Source organism: Telopea speciosissima, chromosome 9, assembly GCF_018873765.1.
Source record: "Telopea speciosissima isolate NSW1024214 ecotype Mountain lineage chromosome 9, Tspe_v1, whole genome shotgun sequence".
Taxonomy (NCBI): Eukaryota; Viridiplantae; Streptophyta; class Magnoliopsida; order Proteales; family Proteaceae; genus Telopea; species Telopea speciosissima.
The window spans coordinates 52,847,288-52,861,248 of record NC_057924.1 but is presented as its reverse complement, the minus strand read 5'-3'; the positions used below and the strand labels follow the sequence as shown (position 1 = coordinate 52,861,248).

The 13,961-nt window shown below is 40.7% G+C and overlaps 1 protein-coding gene across 1 annotated transcript; it reads left to right on the top strand.

Annotated features, from left to right (window-relative positions):
- Positions 1-1,938: 1,938 nt before the first annotated feature.
- LOC122640104 lies at positions 1,939-5,048 on the top strand. The gene is made up of 3 exons (XM_043833233.1): positions 1,939-3,113; positions 3,342-3,441; positions 4,927-5,048. Exons 1-2 carry the CDS (start codon positions 2,256-2,258, stop codon positions 3,438-3,440), a joined length of 957 nt encoding a protein of 318 aa, XP_043689168.1. The 5' UTR covers positions 1,939-2,255; the 3' UTR covers position 3,441; positions 4,927-5,048.
- Positions 5,049-13,961: the final 8,913 nt, after the last annotated feature.

Sequence of the window (13,961 nt, the reverse complement as noted above, 5' to 3'; positions counted from 1 at the left end):
ATCTCATCATTGTTAGAAAGAGTTCCTACATCAAAATATTTTAGCGTGCCATCTACCAAAAAAGCATAGGACCAGAAGCAAATGAATTTATCTCATCTCCAGGGAGCCCAGCACGTCCAAGATGCTGCCAACCGTTGGGCTGTGCCGCACACATCCCTAGGCGTGCGTTGAGATGTGTGCGGGCATAGCTCAACCGTTGGATGCCCCCTAGCAACATCCTAGGTGATGGGCTTCGTGGAGACGATCCTGATCCCAAGATTTGAGGGAAAAGGATTCTATTCAGCCGTGGCAAGAGTTGGAACATCCAACCTCACTAAACGACAACAAAAACAGGGGTGAGATTGTCATTTAATAGATGGATCCCACTTGGCCCCCATATGTGAAATGACTAACCCCTAACCCCTGTTTTTGGGTGGTTTCAAAGTGTAGGACCGTCCAGCTCCCGCCACGGCTGGACAGAGCCTTCCCAAGTGTACATGTATTGTACACCAGAGCTATAAGGATATGGCACGCATCTAAGGGTGTCAATTTGAGATCGGAACCGGGAACCGTCCCAATACCGTCCCGCTAAAACCCGGTACCGGACCGTCCCATTAGTAAATGGGACGGTACTGGTATCTGATTTTGGTACCGAATGATAAATGGGACGGGACGGTTCTGAGACGGGATTCCCAATGGTACCAGTACCGAAATACCAATTAGGTACCGGATGGTACCGAAACTACTAGTATCGTTTAAAAAGAAAAGAGTATATAAGATCTTTTTTTTTTTTAAAAAAAAAAAAGGGTATAAGAATTACGACTCATTAGGGTTTCACTAATTGTTTTTTGAATACGAAGAGGAACAACAGGTCAACAGACGTAACTTGAAGTCTCTCCTCACAGAACCTGCTATAGTGCTACTCCCTCGACTAACTACATCTACCAGGTTCTTCCTTTTTGCACAATGGGATTCTTCCATTTTGTAGGACTTCTCCAGATTTAAAAAAATGAGAAGCTTATTACATGTGATCTTAGGGAGTTTGAAGAAGTAAAACTATGATTTCATAATTTAAGTTGTTTTATAAAAAGCAGTAGACAACTTAGATTTCATGATAGTGAAAAAATTCTACAACACTAAAAAACCCATCTCGTTAGAAATAATTAAACTTCTTCTCCCTTTTTCTACAGTGCCTAGAAACGTTTAAGAATCGGTACCGTCTCGTTCTGCTAATAATCGGGACTGGGATCTAAGTTTGGTCCCGTTAACTAAATGGGACGGTACTGGGATTGGTACTTTTGATACTGATACCGGTACCGTCCCATCCCAAATACCGAAAACCGTACCAATTGACACCCTTACACGCATCCAGAAAAGAAAAGGGGTATTTTCGTTAATAATTTTCGAATTCACCAAAGCATCAACACTATCAAGGGAAAAGACAGGTCCGGGTTCTACCATTAATACTGTGGACCCACACTATCTCGAAAGAACAAGCGCCCACATCAAATCAAGTACACCGACACTATTTGGTAATTTTAAACTTATCATTGTCTTACCATCTATGACCCAGCGTAGAGCTTCAGTCCGTTTTATTATTGTCTAGTGACTCAAGAATGAGTCTGAACCTTGTGGGCCCATCTCATTTCAATAAGACCTTTATGTTTTCATCGTTGGATTCATTGATCATCCGATACATACGTAGATCCAACGGTGTTGACTCAAGGTCCACCCGGGGCCGGAGTCTTGTCACAACTCACAATTATGCGTTCTGACAAGACCAAGAGAAACCAGGAGATGACGAAACGTGTCCAATTGGTGATAACACCCAATAGTGTCACATTCGTAAATTCATTTAGAAGTGGAGGCATTTACATAGAATTCCGAAGCTTTGAGAAATAAATAGCTCTCAACTTCATCTTCTTCCACACTGAACCACACTGAACAATACTGTTCTACTACTTTTCCTCTCCAAAATGGGAAAAACCTAGCAAACCCATACAATGTAGTTGTAAACACAGGAAAATGCAACTCAAATCCTCGACGATGAAGATCAGGCACTCGAAACGCGTTCCATTACGAGTCTGGCTTTGTTTCCAAAAGTCTCAAGGTCTCCTCGTGGGTGGAAACCACACCTCCTCCAGGTTTTGCACTCGCTAGATCCTTCTTTCCCCCACCACACTGGTTTTTCTCATCAAAATTCCCTTCAAAAGGTAACTTTTTTTAACCCTAAACAAAGTGGTTTTCTGGAATCCTCTGTTTTTCTTTACCTAATCATGGCCTTGGAGCTTTTCAAGCTCCAACTGATCTACTACAACCTCGCCTTTAAGAAGAGCGGTCTCGTTAAACTTTTCTTCTTAGCAATTACAATGGCGGCAATCCCTTGCCTCAACCTGTTCATCCCAATCGACGGCTGTGATCCGTCGTGGACCATCGAAGCCACTAAAGTCCGACTCAACTCAACAGATCTGGACGCTGCATTCAGAGATTTGATGGCAGCAAATTGGCTGATCGACGGCTACGAAACTCTCTCAATCGGCCGTGACGCAGCAAGAGCCGTGATGGTTTTGAAGAAATTGGGTTTCTCTGACGCTATGGGAATCTATAGATCATGCGCGTCTCTGTTCAGACACCGTAAGCGGCTGAGGCCGTTGCCGTTTTACGAAGGATCGTTTGATTTTGTGTTTTCGACGGAGATGATTGACGGCGTTAGGGTTCCGGCACGGCTAGTTCTTGAGATGGAGAGAGTTCTGAAACCGGCAGGTGTCGGCGTTGTCATGCGACGCGTGTCGGGGAATTTTCCGGTGACGGCGGTTATGAAGGCTGCCGCTCCGGTGGCGGCATTCTTGAGGTTTTCCGACGTTGTCGCTGTCCGTACGGTAAATTGTACTGTTATGGTGGTTTTCAAGAAAAGAGCGATGGTTGGCCACGAGAAGCATAAGGCGATGGAACAGAAGAAGGTTATCCCGGCTGGCGTAAGGACCAAAAAGTCACGGGACTCAGCTGAAAATTACGTTGGTACCTATGCTACTCTGGAGAAGAAAAAGAAGCTTTTGCCACTGTCCAAAGCTGATCTGTCGGTAGTGAGGAAGAGTACGAGAGGTCAAATTACTGAAATGCCCCGGGACTCGGCCAGAAATACTATGAAAAAGCAGAAGCCACTGTCAGAATCTGGTTTCGAAGCGGATGGGAATAGTGCTTCTGCTTTAATTACTGAAACGCCCCGGAAGTCGGCGACAAATTACGTTACTGCCTTTGTGACTCTGAGGAAGAGGTTGATGCCACCACTGTCTGAACCTGGTAACTCGGTAGCTGGGAAGAGTACTGGAAATTCAATTACTGAAATGCCCCTGGCACCGGTAGGAAGTCACCTTGGTGCGTATGCGACGACTCTGAAGAAGCGATATTTGCTGAATATGCCTCCGTTTCGAACTAAGAAGCGTTATGGGAATGGAGGGTGATGTGGTAACTTCAAGCTAGTATGTACCGTGTAGTAATAAAAATGAAATAAAGGGTGGGAGTCGATACGTGGTATCTATGAATCATGTGGCTGATAGTTGAAAACACGTATGGCAATGACCTCACTGGCGTGTGATTTCTTTGAGTGTTTGTGTCGTAGTGTCAGGACTTTCACTTGTTTGTGTGCTTTGAATGGCAATGGAAATATGTAGATTGTCCTTTGTGTCCCTTAATGCATTTTAGATCTCTCTTTTGTGACCGTTTGATTGGTAATCAATTTTTTTGAACGGGTAGAGGGAGATGCTTCGTTTAGAATTTTTTTTTGGGGGAAGCAGTTTTCTATACGGGAGTGTGGCCTACGCCAGTAGTCCTATGTGTTTATCTCTCTCCTCCTTAAAACAAGCAGAGGTGTCTTTTCACATGGGGATGAGAGAGATAGACTCATAGGAGTGCTGGCGTAGGCTACATTCCCGGACAGAGAACTTTTTCCCTTTTTTTTTCATCTGAATTAATCATGGTTTTGGTATCCAATCAGGTGTTTCACGTCATTGTGGGTCCACTCAAAAAAACTGACATGGTTTTTGACTGAGGTTTGGTATGACCACCCTGCCCCCTGAATGGTAGGCTCATGTGTCTAGGCGCGGCGTAACCCTGAATGGCAGGTTCATATGTGAGTGCAGGCTCTGCAGCACAGAGTATGGGAAAGAGAATGAAAGGCCCCGGAAGTTGGCAACTGTAACTGCTTTTGCGACTCTGTGGGAGAGGGTGATGCCACCGTAAGCTGGTCACTCGGTAGCTAGGAAGAGTATTGGAAATTCAATTGACTGAAATGCTCTGGACCCTGGTGGGATGTCATCTTGGTGCGTATGCAACTTTGACGTAGGTGTCAACTAGTCGGGCTCGGTCAATTTCCCTCCGGCCCAATTGGGTTTAACCAACTTCAAGTCCTACACCATGATTGCCGGATTAGCTACTTGGGATGGGCCTAGACGAACTTGGTCGGTCTCGGGTTATAATCGGGTTGGACCTTAATCGGGTTATGGGCCTGTTTAACCCTAGACGGTCTTTAAACGAATTCTAAAACAGTGCAGCCCTAAAATTGATTTCTAAAGTGGTCGGGAGGGAAAAATAAAAATGGTTGCCCATAAGTTCATGAAGAGGAATCAATGAAAAACTTTGATTCTTTGAAGGTCGTCCATTGAGCACTAAGAGTAGGTTTTGGATCCCCACACCAGCTCAGATTATTGGGCCAACCCAGTTCTCCTGCTTCCTTTAAAGACAAATTTTAGGTAATAGTAAAGGGTTGGGCTAGGTCAAGCTTCAACTAGGCAGGCACTTGACGGGCTAAAACCCTACACCGGGAATGGTCGATTATAAACGAATTGGGCCTGTCCTGTCCAGTCCAGTCCAATCCGGGCTTTAATTGGATGGCTTGGTCAAGCCTGCCAGGCTGGGCCTAGAATTGGCACCCCTACTCTGAAGAAGCGATTTGCTGAATATGCCTCCCTTCAAACTAAAAAGCGTTATGGGAACGGAGGGTGATTTGGTAACTTCGTGCTATTATGTACCGTGTAGTTAATAAACATGAAATAAAAGGAGGGAGTCGATATGTGGTATCTATGATACATGTGTGGATTCAGATCCTCTACTGCCAAGGTGTCCGGCAGGATGGTATTGTTGAGACACAGCAAGGCGGGGAATGACCGCCTTACCCCTGCCCGAGTGCCTTGCCCGAGTAGGGGTCAAGCGGTCACTACCTCACTGTGTCTCGACAGTACTGTGCTGCCGGGCAGCTCGGCAGTAGAGGATCCAAATGTGAATCTTTTTAGATCTCTCTTTTGTGAGTTGTGAGTCGTGACCATTTGATGGTAATCAATTTATATTTTACGGGGATCCAGATCCTCTACTTCGAAGGCTTTGGCAGCCATTGTGCTGCCACGCTCCCATTGTGTGCCACGTGTATATATGCACATCTAACGGTTTTTTGAGAAAATTTCAAATTTTAAAATCTTCACTTAATTATCTCCACAATAAACCCCAATCGATCCGGTTTATCAAATCAAACCAAACCTAAACCAAATGGGTTTAAAAAAAGCCTAAGAGAGGGACCGTTAGATGAGAGAAACCGTATCCTCATCTTCTTCCTCTCCTCTCCTCTCCTCACCCTGCCGCTGCGATTCCTCTCCTCTCCCTGTGTCTGCAAGTTCCAGGGTTTTGGCCCAATTTGGATCTTGTACAAGATCCAAACTGCGATTCCTCTCCTCTCCACACCCCTTATCCTAATCCTATACAAGTGTCACTACCGTGAGAACCAAGGCTGCAACCAAGACTGCAAATAGGTAAGTTTGTTTTTGCAGTTTTGTTAGATCATCTAAATTCTTAAGTATCCCTTGTTCCTGTTCAAAGCCATCAGTTCCCTATGCCAAACCCAACTTCTATTCTGTATCTCAAGTAAGTGTTCATCTATGGAGAACCACTTTTTGTATGACGTTTCTCTGAATACATTTTTAAATATTCAAGAGTTCATCAAGAAGCCAAGAACATTTATCAATCAACTGATTCCCACTTTTTGTATGAAGTTCTCTGCTTAAATATACAAATTTTCTTGTAATTTACGCTTGACACTATTAGTAATTTTGTGAGTAATAGCAAAAACTAATCCTTGTTTAAAGAAATTCTTATTATTTCATAATCAGCTTGGGCCCATTACCTTGAACAAGTTTAAGCCTAACCAAATTTGTAGGGGCAGTAGGTAATGATCGTTAATGCATTTTCAGCCCAACAGTTAAATAATAATAGATTCAGAAGTCAAGAATAGGCTCATGCAACCAAGTTCAAAGCTGGATTTGCAAAAATAAACCCAGAACTAAGAACCAGTACAACTAATGTATTTCAGATTCAAAATACCATGTAAGTACAATGCTCAAGAGCCCCAAAGAACCCAAGGACAATAAATACCCATCGCATCAAAATCGTTTGATTGATAAATCAAATTTTTATAAAACCTCAGAACAGAGAACATACATAGCCAGTGAGAAAGAATTTTTACCCATCTAAATAATCAATAGATCGGAAGTGCGAGAGAGAACCAAGTGAAACTTGTAGAGGGCGTTGACCTTGGGACTATAGGCACTTTTGAGAGAGAGAGAGAGAGGAGAGGAATCGCAGCGGCAGGGTGAGGAGAGGAGAGGAAGAAGATGAGGATACGGTTTCTCTGATCCAACGGTTCCTCTCTTAGGGTTTTCTAAATCCATTTGGTTTAGGTTTGGTTTGATTTGATAAACCGGATCGGTTGGAGTTTGTTGTGAAGATAATTAAGTGAAGATTTTAAAATTTGAAATTTTCTCAAAGAGCCGTTAGATGTGCATATATACACGTGGCACACAATGGGAGCGTGGCAGCGCAATAGCTGCCAAGGCCTTTGAAGTAGAGGATCTGGATCCATTTTACGGGGGCCTCCACAAGCTTATCTTGTGCATGGACCTTTAGGACCAAACTTACCTTTTCGATTCATGATGAAACAAGTTGGGCTAAGTCCATGCTTAGTGCAGTGATAATTGAAACATGATGGGCTGGCATTTGATTGGATAATATAGACACTTGTAGGAGGCGAACAGGAGAGAGAGAGAGAGAGAGATGCTTCGCGTATAATTCTTTTCGATCTCAATTACAGTCATGCATGGTGTTGCGTCAGAAATCCTGCTGGAGCGAGTTAGATCTCTGAGCAATAGTCAATTCAATCAGTGTTTAGATAGGTTAGATGTGTGTTACCTCCCGTATTTAAGGTGGTTGAGAGTTTGTGTTATGCTTGAATTGGAAAGCTGGAATTCCGGAGTGGAGTGAGACCGTTGGAGAATGTAATTTGGGAACAACCTTTACCCATTGCTTCCCACGCGCCTGATTAGCCATGACGTGGGCGAAAGTCTCAGACCTTGTTGGTCCATGATAGATTCATGGTGCCTTATGTTAGCCACAGGGGTTATTCTCTTCTTTCTAAGTGTTATTCCAAGATGACGAGTCACGTGTTTCCAGCGCAAAGCGGGGTGCGTGTTCACGATTCGACGAGCTCGAGGCCCTCTCCTAGCTTGACGACCACAATAGCTCGTTCTTATAGAGCCCGTTTCCATATTCCAACACATGGTTAGCTACTTCAGTAGCTTTGTACAAGTTGAGTAAGCGACAGTTCATGCAAACACTATTGAAAGTGAAGTTCATAGTCTAAGGAGTGTCTTCAAAGCTTTTTTAGCTGCAAAAGCAAGCATCTTTTTAAGAAAAGTCTAGTTCTAGCTGTTTCGCCTAAGTGATCTATTCGATTTTCGATCTTATTCCCATCGGAAAAGGGCCCTTTTTTTTTTTTTTCTTTTTTCTTTTCATACCAAAAAATTCTTGACCCCAAACAACATAAACACATTGATGGTGTTGTATGAGCGCTAGCTCTTCGTTCAACTTGACAACTAAAACAAGTTCTTGCAAAGGGTAAAAAAATGGGGCTTTGAATGTAGGAGTTGTTCTTATGTTACCTAAGGGATTCAATTAGCTCCTCCCTATCATATTCTCTCGAAATGAAAGAAAAGATAGGCAGTCTCTCTTTTCAGAGTTATCGACCTACATAAATCAGGAATATAGAAATCAAAATTCGATGAGAAAGAGATACATAATAGATGTTGTTATATATGAAGAAGCGAAGAGGCCAGCGAAGAAAAATTGATCTACAACCACCGGGAGAGAGTGGTCTATGATCAACTAGCTCATAGTTGCTTGGTTGTTGGGCTTCCTTTCCACAGCTTCTCAGGAATATCTCGGAAAAATTGAAGCCTAGGCGCATCGAGCTCAAGGGCAATTTCATGCTTAAAATTCGATGAACGATGAAAAAGAATGCAGGTGAGTGAGACGGTCTAGGGAGAAGGAGCAGGGAAAAAAGAGAGGTCCAATTACTAAATTGCCACGTGTTAAGTATGATTGCCACATGGAGTGATCATGAATAGTTATAAAAACTATACCAGGGAAGAAACAAGGGGGAGGGAAAGTCAAAGCAGGAGGGGATGAAGGAGGGAGCCGGAGGAGGACCGCATGACAAAGGAGAGAGAGAGAGAGAGAGAGGAGGGAGGATACTAACAAAGAGGAGAGGGTTGGGATTTGTAGGGATGGAGATAGATACCTCATTTTATTACCTGGATAGTGTTAAGATATTAATTACATATTTATATATGTTTTTTATGATTATTATTTGTGTCCTAATAATGAAAAACCCTATATATTCTATTAAGGGTAAATTACATGTCACCCCCTGATTTTCAAATGAAACTCAAATCACAGCCTGGTTTTTGAAAATACTCATCCATCCCCCTCTACAGTAACGGTGTTAGTCTGCTGTTAGTTATTTGTGTGAAAAGAATAATTTACCCTTGTACTAAAACATTAGAATTACAAAGGTAAAATCGTAAATCAACATTGGTCAAGGGTAGTTTAGATATTTAAATTTATTTTATTGGCTGACATAATCACTTAACAGCATAAAACTAACAGTTGGGACTAATTTGTCATACTGGGGTTTAATACAGGGGCCCGGTGATTTGAGTTTCATTTGAAAATCAGGGATGACGTGTAATTTACCCAAATAATAATAGCCCTAATCTCATTCCTGGGTTTCATAGTGTGTAAGATGATTGTTTTTGCAATGACCATTGTTGGATGGTCAAGCTTCACTCAAAAGGCATGACCTTCCATCTCTTGCAACAATGTGACATAATTCAATAAGTTCATCATCAGCATGTGGTGACAATATCAATTTTTGATAATTAGAGCACCTCAATAAGTCCACTTTGTGGCATGGAGATGAGAAAGCCAATGAGAGAATCAAGCTTCCTTAAGTCAGTCCAAATTGGAGTATGTCAAGGTCAATGATATTCAACAAAGCGACCTTCTCAAGACTTGCGATTTTCTTTGTAATTGTAATTTCTCTCTACGATTGTTAGGTGATTCTCCAATTAGGATTCCTAGATTCCAAGACTCACCAACCAAAAACCCAGATTATCCTCATTGATAACAATGTAATATTATGAAGGGAAAAAGAACGCCACTTAGTCGCGCTAGCATGCTGCCCTTGCACCTTAACACAAGGGTGAGCAAAATGACCGTCATACTCCTTGGAACCCCAGAAATGAATAGAGGCGCGGTGATCATTTCACGGCCCCTGTGTTAGGGTGTAGGGGTGGTGTGCACTACATGCCCTAACAATGAATTTTTTTAGTGACACTTTAATGTGTGAATATTAATTTAGGAAATGAACACTTAAAGAGATTACGCATTAACCGTTAATGGTTTTATAATAAACTAATCAAATGGGTAACCCTATGGTTATAATTGTATAGAACTTTAAAAGGGTTAATAATGCGATAGTGTGTATAGTATACAATATAATTTTGTAGAACCTTAAGAAAAAAAATCAAAGTAGTAACTAGTTCGATGATTAACATGCACCTTTCCAAGCTTAAGGTATTAAGGCATGGAGTATCAAATCTCTTTAGGGGGGGCAAAGTAGTAGGTTTTTCTAGAATTTTTGTACCATAGCTTTCTAGTGGACCCCACTTGATGGTGTGGATGATATCTCGTTCTAAGAGACAGAGGTGAGATTCTAAATGGACGGTGGACATGAGACATAAATTTTATACTCATTGAAGGGGAGAATAGTCATTTCTTATGAAGAGGATACCTTGTTACTAAAAATACGTGAAAATGCGTTGGTTTAAAAAGGTAGAATTAGAGACAATTGGAAATCCATCCATGGTTGGTTGGATAGTAAATTTCTCAATTAGAGATGGGTAGATTGGTAATTTTAAACTTGAAAGGTACCCAAGTCCCTTGAAAATAGGCTTGTCAATCGGTACGGTTTTGGTAATATGGTACGGTATCAATAATAGGTACCCAATACCGATACCGTATCGTACCATTTAGGAGTCCTATTTTCAATACCGCAATCATACCGTTATGATACGGTGTTGGTACGGTATAAAAACGGTATACAAAGTTTACTTTCTCATCAGTAGAATTTCTATTTTACTCTTTTGTTTTGGGGGTGGGGGTGGGGGGGGCTGTTAACTTGGCACACCTTATGCTTAATCTTGCTTCTTCCAAGTGATGAGCATATTTTATGTATGAATATATTCCTTTATTTTCATCATTTAATTCTTAGAACAGTGCTATTCAAGGTATTTTTCTATGTTTTCAGATTTTAGGATAATTTTAATAGAAGTGGAGTAATAAATCTAAAAGAACAAAAAAAAAGAAGATTCAATGAAGATAGGAGTTGAAGATCAAAGCGAATAAATCTGAGTTAAGAGAAGAAGAAGGAGAGGAAACAGAAAACAAAAACTCAAGTATAGGGGCATAAAGATAATTTTAGCAAATTAAAAATCTTTCAGAAAATATTAGATGTTGGGTTCATATCGTCTGGAATTTAAAATAGTGCAACTTTAATTCTCGGGTCAGTTCCATCTAGACCCAGATAAAAAGATATAGCCCGAAAACGATTCCTAGTGAAGTTGGAAGTTAGGATAAAAAATATAATAAAGAAAAGAGATTTTTCTTTTCTCTCCAATCTCTCTCTCCTAAACCCTCTCGGCTTCTATCTCTTCTCTGTCCCACTTTCTCTCAAATTCTCTCATCTCCCCCATCTCCTTCCCATCTCCCTTTCACGAGCTCTATCTCCCCTCATATAAAATCCCATCTCTTATCGCACTCATCGCGTTCTTTTTTGGATTCCTTAGTTTTTTCTGTTTTAATTTTATTTTTCTATTACAGTAGCAGCAGTGTTCTTCCTTTTTGAATACAGTAGTAGCAGAAATTCTTTCCCAGTTTCGTTTAGTTCCCTTCTAAATTTTAGTTGACAGCAACCCTCTTCCTTATACCTGATTTCTCATCCCCTTCTTTTTAGTTTTTTGTTTTAGATCTTATGTAATTAGGTTATCATATGTAATTTTAATTTTTAGAATCATTATTAGGATAATTTTTATTTTCCTATCCCTAAGATCATATGTGTAATTTTCATTATACATTTTGGTAATTTGTTCTTCAATATTGGATGCGGCTTCAAGTGATGGAATTCAAGTGACGGAATCATCTTCATTGGAGTTATTCGAATCAGCTAAGTTTTTCTTCTTATAAATTTTAGTTTTAGTAATTTAATTTCTATGTCTTTTTCTTCATCAATCCTTCCTTCTCTCTTCATTGCTTTCATGGCTAGCTAAACCTCTCCTCTTGGGAGTGAGTGAAAACATGAGAGAAGGAAGAATTGATGGCTAGCATTATTTATGTGATTAATGAACATGATCAATATTGGACTTACAATGAATGACCGTCCACAGCTTGTATGTCATTCCAAGGGGAACTATATACATGTTCGTTAGTCGTATCCATTGTGATACCATTATGTTCATGTATTTTTTTGTTTACATTGTATGTTTTATGAACACTATTTTCATAGGATATGTTAGCCGTATATGAGCCGTGCCGCATATCTTATAGACCTAGGTTGTATGCATACTTTGCCCTAATATGCTAGTCATTGATCTGCCCTAATTCTCATGGTGGAACCCATTCCCAAATGACTTTCTTGCTTTTAATTCATCCATTCCCTTAGCGGTTGCCCTAGTTTCTATTTTTAATTTGTTATCTTTGGTAATTTAGTTGCTTCAATATTGGCTAGTTTTCATAATTGGTAGTTTCCATATATAGGTTGTTTCCATATTTGGTAAGTTGTACACTTCGCGTTAATTAAAAGTGAAAATATATTCAAGGATAACCTTCTTGTGTTCGACCCGTAGTTACGATTAACCCGTACGCTTGCGGTACTATTTTAAACTCAAACACCAAGCATGCCTATCTAGTCTTAAGGTCAGTTCAGTTAGAAGGGAAGTAAATTTGGCAAAATTTTCTGTCTTTATACATAAAAAAAACCCCAATGAAAAGCTTCTCCAATCTCCATTCTTTTGGCTTTTCATAGCAAATCCTCCACATGAGAGAGAGAGAGAGAGAGAGAGTAGCTGGGAAATAAATTTCAAGAAAAAGGTTCAGTAAACCCTTACATGAGAGAGGAAAGTTAGGAAACCAATGATCGATTTGCCAAGAAAGGGGAGAAGCCTAGGACTCTAGGAGAAGCTGAATCTGAATGATAATACAGAACGTTAGTCTACTACTCTACTCGAAATTTTTCAGGATCGAAGCTAGCATTCCTAGTAAACTAGAATATTAAGAAAATAAAATTCAGAAATTAACGATGATTTACCTGAGAGTCTAGGAATCCAGTAGCAGAGAACCAGAGAGGGATCTGAACTCTAGATCTCGTTACTTCGAGAGTTTGAGGAGGCTCGCTAGAGTCACCCGCTCTGCCGGAGTGCTGCTCTGGGCATCGCAACTCGCAACGAAGCTTAGCCAGGAAGGGCGAAAGTCAGGAAATTAGGTTACTCCATTACTGCCGTGGGAAACTAGGTTACTCCATTACTGTGAGACTAAAACTCTAAAAGTCGAAAGCGTGGAAGACTGAAAGGTGAAGCCGTGAAGGAATTAGGGATTTAGATCATTTAGGGTCTTAGGATTTAATTTTACAAATATACCCCCCAAAAATGGTACGATTTCGGAATGATTTCGGTGTAACGGTACGGTTACGATACATACCGACGGTATTGTACCCAATACCGATACCATACCGTACCATGGTCAATATCGTTTGACTATACTGTACCGTACCATTTTTGCAACGGTACGGTTTGGTACAGTTTTATACAGGCGGTTTCGGTTTCGATTTTGGTACACGGTTTCGGTTCCAAATTGACACCCTTACTTAAAAAGCATGCAAGTGCGGTGGCTTGAGGAAGTCATAATGAGGGGCAAATTAAGGATTTCACTCCCTTTTTACCTTGAAATGAAAGAAGAAATTCCTACGAGTGAAGAGAAAGAAAGAAGAAGAGCGAAAAGAGAGAGGGAGGTTGGGAAGAGACTTAGGAAGGGATTTTGGGGTTGGATTGGATGTGAGAACACCAATTTTGGAGAAGAAGAAATGAGCATTATGGAGTGTAGGGCCAAAGCTAAAGCTAGGAGGAAGAGTTTGTTTCTTGAAAGGTTGGTGTTTATACTCCCAAAATCCTGGTTTTCTTATCCTTATTGAAAATCTGGAATTTTGGGTTGGGGTTTTATAGGAAATACTTATCCAAATTACACATAATATCACATGTAAATAAAGGGGATAAAGTATTTAGCTGAATTGTAGATAAATCAAGGTTGATATCGACAAATTCAAGTACCAAATATAGTGTCACGTTGTTAAAAAAAAACAAAATAACGTTATGAAACTGAAACTGCATGAAGAAACTTAAGGAATCAATGAAGCTGAGTCGTGTCAAGTATCAACGAACAATTTTCTTAGATTGTAGACGCCTCTTATGGTGCAAGTCAGGTTCTTACAAATCAACCTCCGAGATAAAACAATCTCGTAGGTCCCTCCAGTAGTCGTTGCACTCGCTTACTGG

Coding starts and splice junctions, on each gene's coding strand:
- LOC122640104 (XM_043833233.1), top strand. CDS start 2,256: ATGGCCTTGGAGCTTTTCAAGCTCCAACTGATCTACTACAACCTCGCC. Junction 3,114..3,341: donor AAATGCCCCGGGACTCGGCC/AGAAATACTATG, acceptor CTGGCACCGGTA/GGAAGTCACCTTGGTGCGTA.